Source organism: Bos indicus, chromosome 11, assembly GCF_029378745.1.
Source record: "Bos indicus isolate NIAB-ARS_2022 breed Sahiwal x Tharparkar chromosome 11, NIAB-ARS_B.indTharparkar_mat_pri_1.0, whole genome shotgun sequence".
Classification (NCBI taxonomy): domain Eukaryota; kingdom Metazoa; phylum Chordata; class Mammalia; order Artiodactyla; family Bovidae; genus Bos; species Bos indicus.
In genome coordinates this window covers 49,074,349-49,089,800 of record NC_091770.1, presented here as the reverse complement: position 1 = coordinate 49,089,800, position 15,452 = coordinate 49,074,349, and the positions used below count along the sequence as shown (strand labels likewise).

Below are 15,452 nucleotides of genomic sequence, written 5' to 3'. Positions count from 1 at the left end.
TTAATTCAGAGCTGGACTTTGGTGAATTGCTGCAGTCACCAGTCTGTTCCTGGAAGGAAGGAGCCCTCTTTACTCTAGGGCAGCTCCCGAGGCAGGACTGTGTGTTGATGGTAGTTCCTGCTCAGTCAGCACAGAAATTTCCTTTCACTGGTAGGAAGTTTCTTTTATATTAGGGACCTGGAATATGTGTATTTTGCCACCAGTTACATTTGGATTTTTGGTCACTGTGCCTTCAGTAGCTTGTCTATCAGAAAGCTTTGGAGAAGTTGAGAAAAAGATGACTTTTCCACTAGTCCGATGGAGACCATCACACTGTGTGACTCTCCTGGAAACCTAGACTTTGGTTATTAACGCACCGTCATCACTTTTAGACTAATACAGTTCTCATTATGCTCAAGTCCCCATTTGAAAAACCCTTCGTCAGATCTAATTCTTCTCCTGTGTTTTATTCATAGTAGAGATCCATCAGACGTGCAGTGATTAGCGGCCCCCTGCTTGTTTGGAGATAGGGTTTCTGGGCACAGGTGTAAAGTTTCACTTCCAGCTAGTTAGGTGGTCTCAACATTGGACTGTTTCATGGGGGGACAAATAGGGTTTTCCCCATTGACTGTTTTCTAAAGCAAAATGATTTAACATCAATTTATTCCCTTTTGCCACTGAGACAGTTTGGGTTCAGTCATGAAATTTTTGAGTATATATACTTCTGAAGACTTTTCTAGGACTTGTTCAAAGAAGTCCAAACAGCTGTTGTTAAAGCTGAGAAGACAGTATGAGAAGTCAGTTCTTAGCAGCTGGCAGGCATTTTGGCTCTCTTGAGCCCTCATCGGTTTCCTCAGACTCATATCTAAAATGTATTTTAACAGTGGCTGTTTAGGGACTTCCCTGGCAGTCCAGTGGTTAGGACTTAGCACTTTGACTGTGTTCCACAGATGGGGAACCGAGATCCTGCAAGCTGTGTGGCAGGTCCAAAAAAAAAATCCCAAAAGCCCCAAAACAACAATGACTATTTATTGCAATCTACATGGTTCGCTGTCAGTCTGTGGAAATAATTAGTGATCCTTAACACATGGAAAGCTACATAATACAGTTAGAACAAAGTTGCATGCTTATTATTAATACATGGTTTACACTGAAATTTTTTTGTATTTTTGGACAGATGATATATTCATAAATTCATAGCGTAAAATTCAAAAGGAGACACATATCTAGAAATGATCCCCGGATGTGACCACTGTTAGCATTTATTGTAAAGCCTTCTTGAGATGATAGCACTGTGTTTCATGTTATGAGTGGTAGCACAGCCGACAGTTCTAGAGATGAGAAAAAGGATATAATCTCTCTTGGGCTTCCCAGGTGACTCAGTAGTAAAGAATCTGCCTGCCAGTGCAGGAGATGTGGGTTCGATCCTTGGGTTGGAAAGATCCCCTGGAGAAGACAATGGCAACCCACTCCAGTATTCTTACCTGGAGAATCCCATGGACAGAGGAGCCTGGCGGGCCACAGTCCATGGGGTCACAGAGTGTTGGACACAACAGAGTGACTGAGCACACACATACTCTTCTTATTCTATCTTGTATTTAAATTTTTATAAATATTTGTAGGCGTCAGGTTATATTTTTCCTGAAAATAGTGTAGTTAGTTAGCTTTCTCTTAATAGTTACGTTAACTGTCAATCTACTTCCCTATTTGAAAGTTCTTGGTAATTGTCATTGCCGTCTTCACAGTAAGCCTGTATTATAGCTCTTGACTTCATAAAAACTGGTACACATTTATACCACATTTATACATCAACTGATAGAATTCAACAAATAAAACACAAAAGGAGGTTTTATTCCAAGTACATCAAGAATGCTTCTCTGTGTTTAAAAAATGAGTGTTCAAGTGTTAAAAATAAATTTGATGTTTTTAAGTCCCAATTGAAGGAACCTAGTCAGTAGTCTCTATTGACAACCAGAACTGAGAAATTTGGAAGCTGTGGGGGAGTCAAGGTGGGTTCCATAAAGGAGAGAAAGCTGGATGGGAAAAGGATAAAGCTTTTCAAAGCAGAAAAGAGGGCAGGTAACTCTTGGATCTTGCTGCTTCTCCAGTGCCTGGTTTCTGCTGCATCTCCTAGTCTGAAACCTTGAATCAATTAATCCCCCTTTTGTACTTGGGCTGCCCAAGGTGTTCTGTTACTTGTAACCATTCTGCCTATTTGACTAAAGGCAAAATAATCAAATAAACACAGTCCCATGAAATCAAAGAAAAAAACAAATCTGAATGATCTGCCTGGTTTGCCATATTTAAAAAAATTAATTGACATATTTATTTTGGCTGTGCTAGGCCTTTGTTGCTCTGCGTGGGCGTTCCCTAGTTGTCGAAAGCAGGGGCTACTCTGGTTGCGGCGCAGGAGCTTCTCTTTGTGGTAACTTCTCTTGTTGTGGAGCACGGGCTCTAGAGCTTCAGTTGCAGCTCGTGGGCTTAGTAGTTGCAGATCACAACTTAGGGGTGGCTTACTTGCCTGGCCACACGTGGAATCTTCCTGGACCAGAGATCGAACCCACGTCCCCTGCATTGGCAGGTGGATTCTTAACCACTGGACCACCAGGGAAGTCCTGTTTTGCCACACTGAAATTGTTACAGTGATTGTATACAGTTATAACTGACATGCTCAGGTGAGCAGGCTTCTATAGGCTGAGTCCAGAGACCAGGTACCCCCTGAACACTGCCACTGCAGCCGATTCCCTGACAGAGCAGAGGGTGAGGCGGTTACCCTTGTTCTCATCTCAGAGGAGATGGTGACTCTCATTCTCATACAGCAGAGCCTTAGCTTATGTCACCTGCTTAAACTTAAACACAGCTCCGAGGTGACAGAGCCTCGATTCCAGCTCAGGTCTGAATGACTCCAAGCTGTGTACTTTAGACTGCTAGGTATGCATTAATTTTTATTTTTGAATATTTTTTGTCCATGCCTTGTGGCTTGAAGGATTGTAGTTCCCCAGTTAGGGGTTGAACCAGGGCCCTCAGCAGTGAAATCATGGAGTCCGTCCACAAGACCACCAGGCATGACTCCCCTAGGCATGCTTTTATTTTTTTATTTTTAAAATTTTAATTAAAAATATTATTTATTTGGCTGTGCAGGGTCTTAGTTGCAGCATGCAGGATCTTTCAGTTGCAGGACATTTAGCAGCAGCATGCAAACTCTTAGTTGTGGCATGTGGGATCTAGTTCCCTGACCAGGGGTTGAACCCGGGCTGCCTGCATTGGGAGTGCAGAGTCTTAGCCACTGGACCACCAGGAACGTCTTTTAATTAATTAATTAATTTATGGTTGCACTGGGTCTTTATTCCTGCATATGGGCTTTCTCTAGTTGCAGTGAGAGGGGGGCTACTCTTTAGTTGCAGTGGGCTGGCTTCTCACTTTCGTAGTTCTCTTGCATAGAACAGGCTCTAGGGCACCTGGCTTCAGTAGTTGAGGCCTGTGGGCTCAATAGTTGTGGCACACAGGCTTAGTTGCTTCGTGGCTTGTGGGATTTTCCCAGACCAGGGATTGAACCTGTGTCTCCTGCATTGACAGGCAGGTTCTTTCCCACTGAGCCACCAGGGAAGCCCTCAGTTCAGTTCAGTTCAGTCGCTCAGTCGTGTCCAACTCTTTGTGACCCCATGAATCACAGCACGCCAGGCCTCCCTGTCCATCACCAACTCCCGGAGTTCACTCAGACTCACGTCCATTGAGTCAGTGATGCCATCCAGCCATCTCATCCTCTGTCGTCCCCTTCTCCTCCTAGGCATGCTTTTAAAATACGCTTTTCCCATAGAGCCAGTCTTCCTAGTTTGACCCATTTTTGTAGCAAACTGTGAATTTCCACAAACCTGGGCTCCGTAGCTATTCAAGCCCACCTAGATCCAAGTTCCTGAAATAGGGTTCCACAGCTTCGTGGTCCATTTAGGGAGGACAGTTAACCTCTACAGGGCTAACCTCATAGGCTTTGTCTGATCTTCACTTTATTTTCATCATCCTCAGAAATGTGGACCTGAGAGAGTATTTGTCTGAAGAAGTGCAGGCAGTGCACAAGAATACCACCTACGACCTCATCGCCAACATTGTACACGACGGCAAACCCTCCGAGGGCTCCTACCGGATCCACGTGCTCCACCATGTGAGTAGGGCTGACTTCTCACTGTGCAGAGTGGCAGAAGCTGGTGGTGTTCCCTTGGCCTTTTGGAAGGCAGCTCCTTTCAGTTTGCTCTTTCTTGTCCTTGACTTTGGGATTCTGTGAGAAACAGAGTTGTCAGTGACCAGTTTAAGGCAGCTGTTCTCAATTTTGGCTACATGTGGGACTTCCCTGAGGGCAGGTTTTAGACTGCTGAAGCCTGGACCATCCCAGACCAGTTACGTGAAAACAGTGTGATTTGTGCCTGTTGATTTTCCACTGGGGCAAAGGCCAGAGATGCTGCTGAATGTCTTCCAATGCACAGGCAGCCCCCACCACAAAGAGTTTTCCGGTCCAAAATGTTGGAGTTAAGACTTGATTAGATTATCTGGAGGTGAGAACCAGGCATCTTGATGGTCTTAAAATTCTCAGGTTTCCATTGTGTAGCCAAGATTGAGAAGCGCTGTCCTAGACTAGCACCTGCCACCTAAAGTGCCTTGGATTCACAGCATTGACATCACATGAGAACTCGTTAGAAATTGTAGAATCTCAGACCCCTCGCATACCTCCTGAATCACAGTCTACTGGTTTAACAAGGCCCTCTGAAGGGTATGAAATTAAAGTTTACAAAGCACTGGTAGAGAGGTTCCCTTTCAGCTAAAACTAATTTTGTGAATTTGCTGAAAATGGGAGAAACATGTGCTTAGAATGTATTTGGTATGATACAGATTACTGGCACAAATTGTTCTAACTTGATGAGTCTTCTGAGAATCTGGGTTTAATGGTAACCAGCTTCTATCTGCCAAGCACTTGGCCGTGTGCTAGATAGTATGCCACATACTTATGTATGTTCATCTTGTTTATATCCCTAAACACACTTCCAGGACAGGTGTTCATACCATCTTTTTACAAGTGAGGAACCTAGCTTAGAGTTGGAGTAACTGATCTGAAGTTAGAAGAGTTGGCATTGGAACCTGAATACTCGGTTTTACTGTGTTCTTATTAACCAGTCCTCACACCAGGAATAGGGGTTTTCATTATGGGATCCTGAGCTTTTGTTGTGTATCCTATTTGAACTACTGGAATATCCAGAATAACTGGAATATATTTGTCTTTGGCATTTCTTGAAAGTTTGGATGGATGAGGCAGGTGAGCTTCCAGAAGTATCTCTGCCATAATCCAGAAACTTCTTTTCCTCTTTGTTTATAGAAGAATGAAGTGAGGTAGATGTTGTTATATTTGCAGCACTGCTTCTTAGGCCAAAGGAAACAGGTTAGTATGAGGGACAGTGTCCACCAAGGAGTCTTTTTCTGTCCAGCTCTTGCCGTGTCCTCTGGGGCGGGGGTGGGAATGTCCATTTTTGGTTAATGCTGCACCTTCTAAGTGAATGTGTTGATCTGTCACTTCAGAGCAGCAAGGGGACATCTCAGGTGAGGAGTAGGGGCTTCCTCTTCTTTCTCTGTGTTGTCCTCCTAGTCTCTTCCTAAAAGACGAACAGTGTTTGAGACTCCACTGTGCTTTAAGGAGTCCTCAGCAGGACTTGTTTGTCAAGATCAGCACCCTAAAAGCTCTTGACATTGAATGATGCCCAGCAGAGGCCTTGTACTTTCTTTCTTAGAACTCTTGCTGGGTGATGGTCTAGTGACTATTCTGACTTTTCTAGCTTTTGGCTGCATCTCTTTCCCTCTAAAACTCTATTGGTTTCTGGGAGCAAACTGACCTAGCCCTTCATACTCCTTGCAGGGGACAGGCAAATGGTATGAATTACAGGACCTCCAGGTGACCGACATCCTTCCCCAGATGATCACACTGTCAGAGGCTTACATTCAGGTGGGTTGGCTTCACTCGATGAGCGTGGAGGTGATGGGGTGTGGGGGCTGGTGAGAGAAGTGTTGTGGGTGAAGGCAGGGAGTGGGACTGAGTTAGCTTGGGTGCCTTTCGACATGCAGTGGGGAAAGAGGCGGGGCCAGGAGTGATCTTCAGTGAAGAGAAGGACAGGAAAGCATGGACGAGTTATTAGTGAGCAAGGAGGTTCTCTGTGTGCGGTCAACCAGGTCAGGTTTGCAAGTGTGTGGTCTGATTTCAAGGAGGAAGAGCTCAGAATCATCTGGAGTCATCTCTGAAGCTCTCCCCAGTTCCCTAGGCAAAGTCAGCATTCTTTGTGACCCCACAGCATTGTCCCATGTCTATGGAGCAGCAGCTGCATGTTTTAACTGTCCTCTCCACTGTTTTGGGAGTTCAAGGAGCTGAGGGGCCCTTATCTTCTCTTTCTTCTTTTTTAAAAAAATTTTTACTTTTTGGCCACACTGTGCAGCATATGGGATCTTATTTCCCCAACCAGGCATCAAACCCATGCCCTCTGCAGTGGAAGCGCAGAGTCTTAACCACTGGACCTCCAAGGAAGTCCCCCTGTCTTCTCTTTCTAACTGTCCTAGTCTCTGCAGAGAAGGAAGACAGGCTAAGAGAAGGCCACAGCTTTATAAAAAAGGAGAGAGATAGTGCTTGTTCCAAGAAGAACTCTTTCCTTGGTGACTGAAGTTGCAGGCCTGACTGTTAGTCCTTTTTCAGAAAAGGAGTTTGGAATGGGAAGAGAAGGATGGGTAGAAAAGTGAAAATTAAATGAAAGGGAATTTTCTGAAAGATTTTGAGTTAGTTTTAGGGGACTTAGCAAATACGCAGTTGTTGTGATAGTTTGCTCATTTCCTAGCACAGATTTAGGTGCATGATAAATATTTGTGGATGGAACACAGGCTCCTAAGTATCCATTGTATTCATTTCTTACAGATTTGGAAGAGGCGAGATAATGATGAAACCAACCAGCAGGGGGCATGAAGGAGGCGTGTAGAACTTTGCTCCCGGGGCTTTGGCCGACGTTGTTGTGAGCACAGGTGGATGGCACAAGCCCCTGAGCCAGCGCTGTGTTCTGGTTCTTACCAGAGCATCAGTGGTCCATCTGCCTCGGATGGCTCCATGCTGTCACTCAGCTGGTCTTTGATCATTTACAGTAGATTGGTGCCCCTTTCTCCTCCCTGGCTAGCTCCCTTCTAGCAGGCCAGAACTCTTTTACAGACGTATGTAATTTATTTCCGAATAGCCAGGAATACTAAAGGACTAGATGGGTTTCTTTGAAGCATCAAAGCCTCAGGATTATAGGATTTAGAGCTGGAAGCCAGTAACACCCTTCTTCCATCATAGGTAGTTTTCCTGTGGTTCTCTTCATTTCTTGATATGTGTTTGGGGATGGATTAAATGTTTTCCTGTTTTTAAACCAGCCTCTTGTTTCATATCATTCCCTTGGGCTTCTGCCTAAGGGGGGTTTAAAAAGAAAGTCCTCACGAACTATCTCCCCTATGATCTTTCATCTGGTGGACATCACGCTTGTCTCTTCCTGTCAGCCTGTGCGTGGTGTGTCAGTTAGGGTGCATCTATCCTCTGAGTAAGACAGAATCTGACAAAGAGATAAATCACTATCAGTCTTAGCTGGAACTCTGGAAGTGGGCACTTTCAGCCTGCAGTGCAGGGCTCCGTGAGGAATGACAGGGAAGCAGGCAGGAAGAGTGTCTGACCACAGGACAGCTCTGAGAACGTCTCAGCCAGGCCAGCGGGGAGCTCGGAGCACAGAAACATCAAGCAGAAGTGGTTTTCAGCCAGACTTACTCAGGGAGGAAGTGTGGCCTAGGCCTGGGCACTGTTGTAGACCTGAAGATACAGCGATCTGGAGATACAAGTGTGGGTGGCAGCCAGTCAACTGCAGCAAGTTCTCTGTGTGGCAGGTCGGAGCCCTGCACCTCGGGCTGCCATTCTTTGCTTCCAGGACACAATAGAGTCATCCCTCAGTATCCTCGGGACCTTGGTTCCAGGACAGCCCTGGACACCAAATTCTGAGGAAGCTCAAGTCCCTTATATAAAATGGTATAGTGTTTACACATAACCTGCGCACATCCTCCAGTCTACTTTACGTCACCTCTAGATTACTTATGATGCCTAATACAATGTAAATGCTAGGTAAATAGTTACCAGGCATATGGCAAGTTCAAGTTTTACTTTTTGGAAACTTCTGGAATTTTTTCGCCCTGAATATTTTCAGTCGAGGTTGGTTGAATCCACAGGTGCAGAACCTGCAGATGCGGGGGGCCGACTGCACCGTCTTTGTGTTCCTCCACCTCCTATAGCTCCAGCAACCCTTTGCAGGTTCACCAGGCCCTCTCTTCTCACTGTTTACTTTTTCCCTGGGCCATTTCAGCTATGCCTGTGGCTTTATTTACCAATTTAAGGGAGATGATCCCAGTCTTTTCTTTTTTTCTTTTTGGCTGCACCTCACAGCATGTGGAACTTCCCTGACCAGGGATCTAACCCATGCCTTCTGTAGTGGAAGGATGGAGTCTTAACCACTGGAATATCAGGAAACTCCAGATGACTGTACTCTTAATCTTAAAGTAAGTGTAAAGTGAAAGTCACTCTGCTGCTGCTGCTGCTGCTAAGTCGCTTCAGTCGTGTCTGACTGTGCGGCCCCATAGACAGCAGCCCACGAGGCTCCCCCGTCCCTGGGATTCTCCAGGCAAGAACACGAGTGGGTTGCCAATGTCTTCTCCAATGCAAGAAACTGAACATTGAAAGTGAAGTCGCTGAGTCCTACCCAACTCTTAGCGACCCCATGGACTGCAGCCCACCAGGCTCCTCCATCCATGGGATTTTCCAGGCAAGAGTACTGGAGTGTCGTGTCCAACTCTTTGCAACCCCATGGAAGCCCGCCAGGCTTCTCTGTCCATGCAATTCTCCAGGCCAGAATATTGGAGTGGGTAGCCATTTCTTTCTCCAGGAGATCTTCCCAACTCAGGGATTGAACCCAGGGCTCCCACATTGCAGTTGGATTCTTCACTGTCTGAGCCAGCATTGAAACCTACTCTTAATCTTAGACTCCACTAAATTCTTGAACTTTGGAGCCAACTGCCTACTTGGTATGTTTTGGGTGTCTTAATGTCAACTGAGTTCAGATCAGATCAGATCAGATCAGTCCCTCAGTCGTGTCCGACTCTGCGACCCCATGAATCGCAGCACGCCAGGCCTCCCTGTCCATCACCAACTCCCGGAGTTCACTTAGACTCGTGTCCATCGAGTCAGTGATGCCATCCAGCCATCTCATCCTCTGTCGTCCCCTTCTCCTCTTGCCCCCAATCCCTCCCAGCATCAGAGTCTTTTCCAATGAGTCAACTCTTCACATGAGGTGGCCAAAGTGCTGGAGTTTCAGCTTTATTATCATTCCTTCCAGAGAAATCCCAGGGCTGATCTCATTCAGAATGGACTGGTTGGATCTCCTTACAGTCCAAGGGACTCTCAAGAGTCTTCTCCAACACCACAGTTCAAAAGCATCAATTCTTCGGTGCTCGGCCTTCTTCACAGTCCAACTCTCACATCCATACATGACCACAGGAAAAACCATAGCCTTGACTAGACGAACCTTTGTTGGTAAAGTAATGTCTCTGCTTTTGAATATACTATCTAAGTTGGTAATAACTTTGCTTCCAAGGAGTAAGCGTCTTTTAATTTCATGGCTGCAGTCACCATCTGCAGTGATTTTGGAGCCCAGAAAAATAAAGTCTGACACTGTTTCCACTGTTTCCCCATCTATTTCCCATGAAGTGATGGGACCAGATGCCATGATCTTTGTTTTCTGCATGTTGAGCTTTAAGCCAACTTTTTCACTCTCCACTTTGACCTTCATCAAGAGGCTTTTGAGTTCCTCTTCACTTTCTGCCATAAGGGTGGTGTCATCTGCATATCTGAGGTTATTGATATTTTTCCCGGCAATCTTGATTCCAGCTTGTGCTTCTTCTAGCCCAGTGTTTCTCATGATGTACCCTGCATATAAGTTAAATGAACAGGGTGAAAATATATAGCCTTGACATACTCCTTTTCGTATTTGGAACCAGTCTGTTGTTCCATGTCCAGTTCTAACTGTTGCTTCCTGACCTGCATACAAATTTCTCAAGAGGCAGATCAGGTGGTCTGGTATTCCCATCTCTTTCAGAATTTTCCACAGGTTATTGTGATCCACACAGTCAAAGGCTTTGGCATAGTCAATAAAGCAGAAATAGATGTTTTTCTGGAACTCTCTTGCTTTTTCCATGATCCAGCAGATGTTGGCAATTTGATCTCTTGTTCCTCTGCCTTTTCTAAAACCAGCTTGAACATCAGGAAGTTCATGGTTCACATATTGCTGAAGCCTGGCTTGGAAAATTTTGAGCATTACTTTACTAGTGTGTGAGATGAGCGCAATTGTGCGGTAGTTTGAGCATTCTTTGGCATTGCCTTTCTTTGGGACTGGAATGGAAACTGACCTTTTCCAGTCCTGTGGCCACTGCTGAGTTTTCCAAATTTGCTAGCATATTGAGTGTAGCACTTTCACAGCATCATCTTTCAGGATTTGGAATAGCTCAACTGGAATTCCATCACCTCCACTAGCTTTGTTCATAGTGATGCTTTCTAAGGCCCACTTGACTTCACATTCCCGGATGTCTGGCTCTAGGTGAGTGATCACACCATCGTGATTATCTGGGTCGTGAAAATCTCTTTTGTACAATTCTTCTGTGTATTCTTGCCATCTCTTCTTAATATCTTCTGCCTCTGTTAGGTCCATACCATTTCTGTCCTTTATCGAGCCTATCTTTGCATGAAATGTTCCTTTGGTATCTCTGATTTTCTTTTCATGTCCAACAAAAGAGTCTGAAATGCAGTACTTGGATACAGTCTCAAAAACGACAGAATGATCTCTGTTCGTTTCCAAGGCAAACCATTCAATATCACAGTAACCCAAGTCTATGCCCCAACAGTAACGCTGAAGAAGCTGAAGTTGAACGGTTCTATGAAGACCTACAAGACCTTTTAGAACTAACACCCAAAAAAGATGTCCTTTTCATTATAGGGGACTGGAACGCAAAAGTAGGAAGTCAAGAAACACCTGAAGTAACAGGCAAATTTGGCCTTGGAATACGGAATGAAGCAGGGCAAAGACTAAGAGTTTTGCCAAGAAAATGCACTGGTCATAACAAACACCCTCTTCCAACAACACAAGAGAAGACTCTATACATGGACATCACCAGATGGTCAACACTGAAATCAGATTGATTATATTCTTTGCAGCCAAAGATGGAGAAGCTCTATACAGTCAGCAAAAACAAGACCAGGAGCTGACTGTGGCTCAGACCATGAACTCCTTATTGCCAAATTCAGACTTAAATTGAAGAAAGTAGGGAAAACCACTAGACCATTCAGTATGACCTAAATCAAATCCCTTATGATTATACAGTAGAAGTGAGAAATAGATTTAAGGGCCTAGATCTGATAGATAGAGTGCCTGATGAGCTATGGAATGAGGTTCGTGACATTGTACAGGAGACAGGGATCAAGACCATCCCCATGGAAAAGAAATGCAAAAAAGCAAAATGGCTGGGGAGGCCTTACAAATAGCTGTGAAAAGAAGTGAAAAGCAAAGGAGAAAAGGAAAGATATAAACATCTGAATGCAGAGTTCCAAAGAATAGCAAGAAGAGATAAGAAAGCCTTCCTCAGCAATCAATGCAAAGAAATAGAGGAAAACAACAGAATGGGAAAGACTAGAGATCTCTTCAAGAAAATCAGAGATACCAAAGGAACAACTCAGCTCAACATTGTTCAAAACTGAGCTTGTAAGTTTTCTCCTCAATTGTGACCCCTTTCTGAAAGTCTCTATGTAGGTGAAGGGTTCCCCTGTTCATCTAGTCTATAAACTGGTTATTTTCCCAGGAGTCATCCTCCGTCTACCCCTACTTCCCTTGTCTAATCCATTACAAAGTCTTGTCTTTTACTTTTTATCTCTTGAATCTCCCTACTTCTCTTGTATCTCTTGAATCTCCCCACTTCTTTCCATTTTCCCCACTGTTTGGTCACAACTATGGAGAAGGAAATGGCAACCCACTCCAGTATTCTTGCCTAGAGATTCCTGTGGGCAGAGGAGCCTGGTGGGCTGCTGTCCATAGGGTCGCACAGAGTCGGACACGACTGAAGCAACTTAGCATGCGAGCATGCATTGGAGAAGGAAATAGCAACCCACTCCATGTTCTTGCCTGGAGAATCCCAGGGACAGAGGAGCCTGATGGGCTGCCATCTATGGGGTTGCACAGACTCAGACATGACTGAAGTGATAGCAGCAGCAGTCACAGCAAGCCCCAGCTTAATCTAGGTCCAATCAGGAGAGAGAAACAGTGTAAAAATTTGATCAGGGGAAGTTTGATTTCAGGAATTATTAACTGTAATGGGACAGGAGTAATGAAGAATTGGCTAGAAATAAGAGAATAGGATGGAGAAGGCGATGGCACCCCACTCAAGTACTCTTGCCTGGAGAATCCCATGGATGGAGGAGCCTGATAGGCTGCAGTCCATGGGGTCGCTGAGAGTTGGACACGACTGAGCGACTTCACTTTAACTTTTCACTTTCATGCATTGGAGAGGGAAATGGCAGCCCACTCCAGTGTTCTTGCCTGGAGAATCCCAGGGATGGGGAGCCTGGTGGCTGCCGTCTATGGGGTCGCACAGAGTTGGACACGACCGAAGTGACTTAGCAGTAGCAGTAAGAGAATAGGAGGTGGGGCTAGTGGTAAAGAACCCTCCTGCCAATGAAGAAACATAAGAGATGCGGGTTCTATCCCTGGGTCAGGAAGATCCCCTGGAGGAGGGCATGGCAACCCACTCCAGTATTCTTGCCTGGAGAAGTCCATGGACAGAGGAGCCTGGTGGGCTATAGTCCATAGGGTCGCAGAGAGTTGGACATGACTGAAGTGACTTAGTACGCACCACAAAAGAATAGGAATAGCAGATAGAAGGAACAGCTACTGCCCCTAGGGGTGACGTGGAGTGTCCAAGGCTGAAATCCAGACTTTTCTGAAAATCTGTCCACTGGAACCTGTCAGGAATGCTCTCTTTAGTGCAATAAGGGAAACTTTACAGCGAGGCCTCTTGCTGTGCTACCGAACTGCTTGGGGAGGAGGGACGTGCCCAGTGAAGCTGCTGGCTGCCGTGCACCACTGAATCCAGGCACTGGAGACTGAGCACAGCAAGAGCCTGCTGCTGAGAAAGCTGTGCATGATGCCTGCAAGGGAGCCCACAGGAACCAGGAAGCCAAGCCCTTTCTTCCAGTGCTGTGTCTCCACCACCCTCTCCTGACAGAGCCTCAGTGGCAGCTGGGGGAGAAAATCTAAAGGTTCCAGTCCATTCACAGAGTAGGCAAAAGGGGTGAATTTGGAGCTGAGGGCCACTACATTGATAAGTGGCCCAGCCCATCCCTTTGATGACTCAGCCACCATATGTGCTTTGGCATACCCTTGAACTCGCATACTACTACCACCGCAATGAAGAAGACAACTGTCTTTATGCCTTACAAAAACAGCTGCCCTTCTTACAAGAGAACAGTTACCAACCTTTCTCAAACTGAGATGCAGCTCCAAGAGTCATGTATCCGTTGATAGTTACATATTTGTTGTTGTTCAGTCACTAAGTCACCTCCGACTCTGCGACCCCATGAACTGCAGCACACCAGGCTCCTCTGGCCTCCGCTACTTCCTGAGTTTGCTTGAATTCGTGTCCATTGAGTCAGTGATGCTATCTAACCATCTCATCCTCTGCCGCTCCCTTCTCCTTTTGTCTTCAATCTTTCCACTCCCTCCTCCAGTGGGCCACATTTTGTCAGAACTCTTCTTTATGACCCATCTGTCTTAGGTGGCCCTGCGTCTCATGGCTTATAGCTTCAATGAGTTATGCAAGCCCCTTTGCCCCACCAAGGCTGTGATCCATGAAGGGGCTAGTTATATATATTACTGCACAAATCAGTCACAGCCACACTGAATATTATGTTCCCTAAAGACTTTGGTTGTAGAGTTAACAAGGTAACTTAAAAATGGGAAGAAGAGAAAAAATGGTTAGTACATACAGATTGTCATGTACATGTAACAAGCAATTAGAAAATGAGTAAAGCTACTTAGAGTCCTCATTTCTGTAAGTGGTCACCATGCCGTGATTGATACCAATGCTTGCTTCTTCCACCACACCTCTGTGTTTACTCTGCTCTTAGTTCAAACCGCAGCTATTTAGGTTATTTACCTGGTGCAATGACCAGAATCATCAGTCTCTAAGGGCCTGGCTCCTTAATCATCCGGCCCACCCCCCCCAACCCCCATTTTGCTTGTTGTAGTTTTTCATTAACCTTTGCTATTGTACAAGGGCTTCCCTGGTGTTTTAGTGGTAAAGAATTCGTCTGCCAATGCAGGAGACTCCAGTCAATCCCTGGGTTGGGAAGATCCCCTGGAGAAGAAACTGGCAACTCACTCCTGTATTCTTGCCTGGGAAATCCCATGGGGAGAGGAGCCTGGTGGGTTACAGTCCATGGGGTCGCAAAGAGTTGGACATGACCTAGCAATTGAGCATGCAGGCACATTTAACATAGTCCATCTTACCTCCGTTGTGTAGAAGCAACTCAGTTTCCCTTTGGTAATCAGGATCAGTCATTCAGACAAATACAGGTTATACTCTCCCACTGTACTCCCCCCACCCCCTGGCCATCTGTTGGTTCACTAGCATAAGAGCTTAAAATGTCCAGGTGGTCATCTCATCTTCCAATTCAGTGGAACCATTGCGTGTTCTAGTGGGGAACTCCTTCTTTGGGAACTAAGATCCCCAAACCAGTGGGGCTTTCAATTGTTGGGACTGGAAGCAAAAATTCAGTGAGAAGTCTATTAGGAGCAGTAGAGGAGTCATTCTGACACCCATGTATTTTCTAGGCCAATGTATTAATATTTTGGCTACAGGGGAAAGAACACCATACAGTGGTGTCTGATTCAAAGCACATATTACATCCCGTATAACAAGCACTGCTGCTGCTGCTGCTGCTAAATCACTTTAGTTGTGTCCGACTCTGTGCGACCCCATAGACGGCAGCCCACCAAGCTCCGCCATCCCTGGGATTCTCCAGGCAAGAACACTGGAGTGGGTTGCCATTTCCTTCTCCAATGCATGAAAGTGAAAAGTGAAAGTGAAGCTGCTCAGTTGTGTTTGACTCTCCGCAACCCCATGGACTGCAGCCTACCAGGCCCCTCCATCCATGGGATTTTCCAGGCTAGAGTACTGGAGTGGGGTGCCATTGCCTTCTCCAGAACAAGCACTACGGTACTATAATTTTTTTGTTTGTTTGTTTTAGGACCTATTTGCTCATTTATTTTTAATTGGCTGTGCTGTGTGGCTTGTGGGATCTTAGTTCCACAACTGGGGATTGAACCCAGGCTTTTGGCAGTAAA

At 45.6% G+C, this 15,452-nt stretch overlaps 1 protein-coding gene across 1 annotated transcript in view; it reads left to right on the top strand.

The window, feature by feature from the left end:
* USP39 (ubiquitin specific peptidase 39) overlaps positions 1–7,400 on the top strand; it is a 36,617-nt gene extending 29,217 nt beyond the window's left edge. The window contains exons 11-13 of the mRNA XM_019970321.2: positions 4,003–4,138; positions 5,876–5,962; positions 6,917–7,400. Coding sequence (XP_019825880.2) covers positions 4,003–4,138; positions 5,876–5,962; positions 6,917–6,964 — 271 coding nt within the window. The 3' untranslated portion in view covers positions 6,965–7,400. The remainder of the gene's footprint in view (positions 1–4,002; positions 4,139–5,875; positions 5,963–6,916) is intronic.
* The last annotated feature ends 8,052 nt before the right edge of the window (positions 7,401–15,452 follow it).